The sequence below is a fragment of the Eimeria mitis genome, genomic scaffold, assembly GCF_000499745.2.
Source record: "Eimeria mitis Houghton genomic scaffold, Emh_scaff481, whole genome shotgun sequence".
NCBI classification, from domain to species: Eukaryota; Apicomplexa; class Conoidasida; order Eucoccidiorida; family Eimeriidae; genus Eimeria; species Eimeria mitis.
In genome coordinates, this window is record NW_013573111.1 from 1,634 (window position 1) to 2,416 (window position 783).

The window sequence follows — 783 nt, forward strand, 5'->3', positions numbered from 1 at the left end:
GTGTGGGGTGTTGTCTTGCTGCTGCAGCTGCTGCAGCTGCTGCAGCTGCTGCAGCTGCTCTTTTATTGTCTCTTTTTCTTTTTCTTTGTCTTTGTCTTCTTCTGTCTCCTCTCTCTTCTCTCCTAACTCTAACTCCATCACCAGCTTCTTCAGCTCCTGTGCTGCCTCCAGCAGATCCTCCTCCTGTTCCCCAGCAACCCCACCACTACTACCACCATCAGCAGCAGCAGCAGCAGCAGCAGCAGCAGGAGCAGCAGCAGCAGAAGTGTCTCCTTTTTGTCTCCTTAGGGACTCGCCCTGCTCTGTCTCCAGCTCCAAATCATCGACAGAGAGAGGAGACCCCAAGGGCCTCTGTCTGTCTCCGTTCTTCTTGTTGCTGCTGCTGCTGCTGCCGCTGCTGCTGCTGCTGCTGCTGCTGCTGCTGCTAGTAGGAGACAGCGACGAGGTGTCTCCTCGGGGGGGCTTAGAGAGTAGAAGGGGCCGAGAGCCCCCAGCCCGCCTGCTGCTTGTAGTGTCTCCTTCTTTGTTGCTGGTGTGGGGGCCCTCAGCTGTCTCTTTGTCTCCTTCTGTCTCCTTTTCTTCTTCTTTGTTTTTTTCTTTGCTGCTCGAGGAGACTGTCTCCTTTTGCGTGTCCCCTTGGGGACTATCCTTTTCTCCTGCTGCTGCCTCTTTCCTGCTGCCGCTGCTGCTGCTGCTGCTGCTGCTGCTGCTGGTGGTGGGTGTTTCTGCTGCAGAAGCTGTCTCCTCTTGGCTTGAGGATATCTCCTCCTCTGGGGCCGTTGC

General features: G+C 56.2%; 1 protein-coding gene across 1 annotated transcript in view; it reads right to left on the reverse strand.

Moving 5' to 3' along the window:
• EMH_0013720 (sushi domain-containing protein / SCR repeat-containing protein, putative) overlaps positions 1–783 on the reverse strand; it is a gene marked incomplete at both ends in the record, with an annotated part of 3,949 nt that overhangs the window by 1,272 nt on the left and 1,894 nt on the right. Inside the window, one exon of the mRNA XM_013499911.1 lies at positions 1–781. Within this exon, the coding sequence (XP_013355365.1) occupies positions 1–781 (781 nt within the window). The remainder of the gene's footprint in view (positions 782–783) is intronic.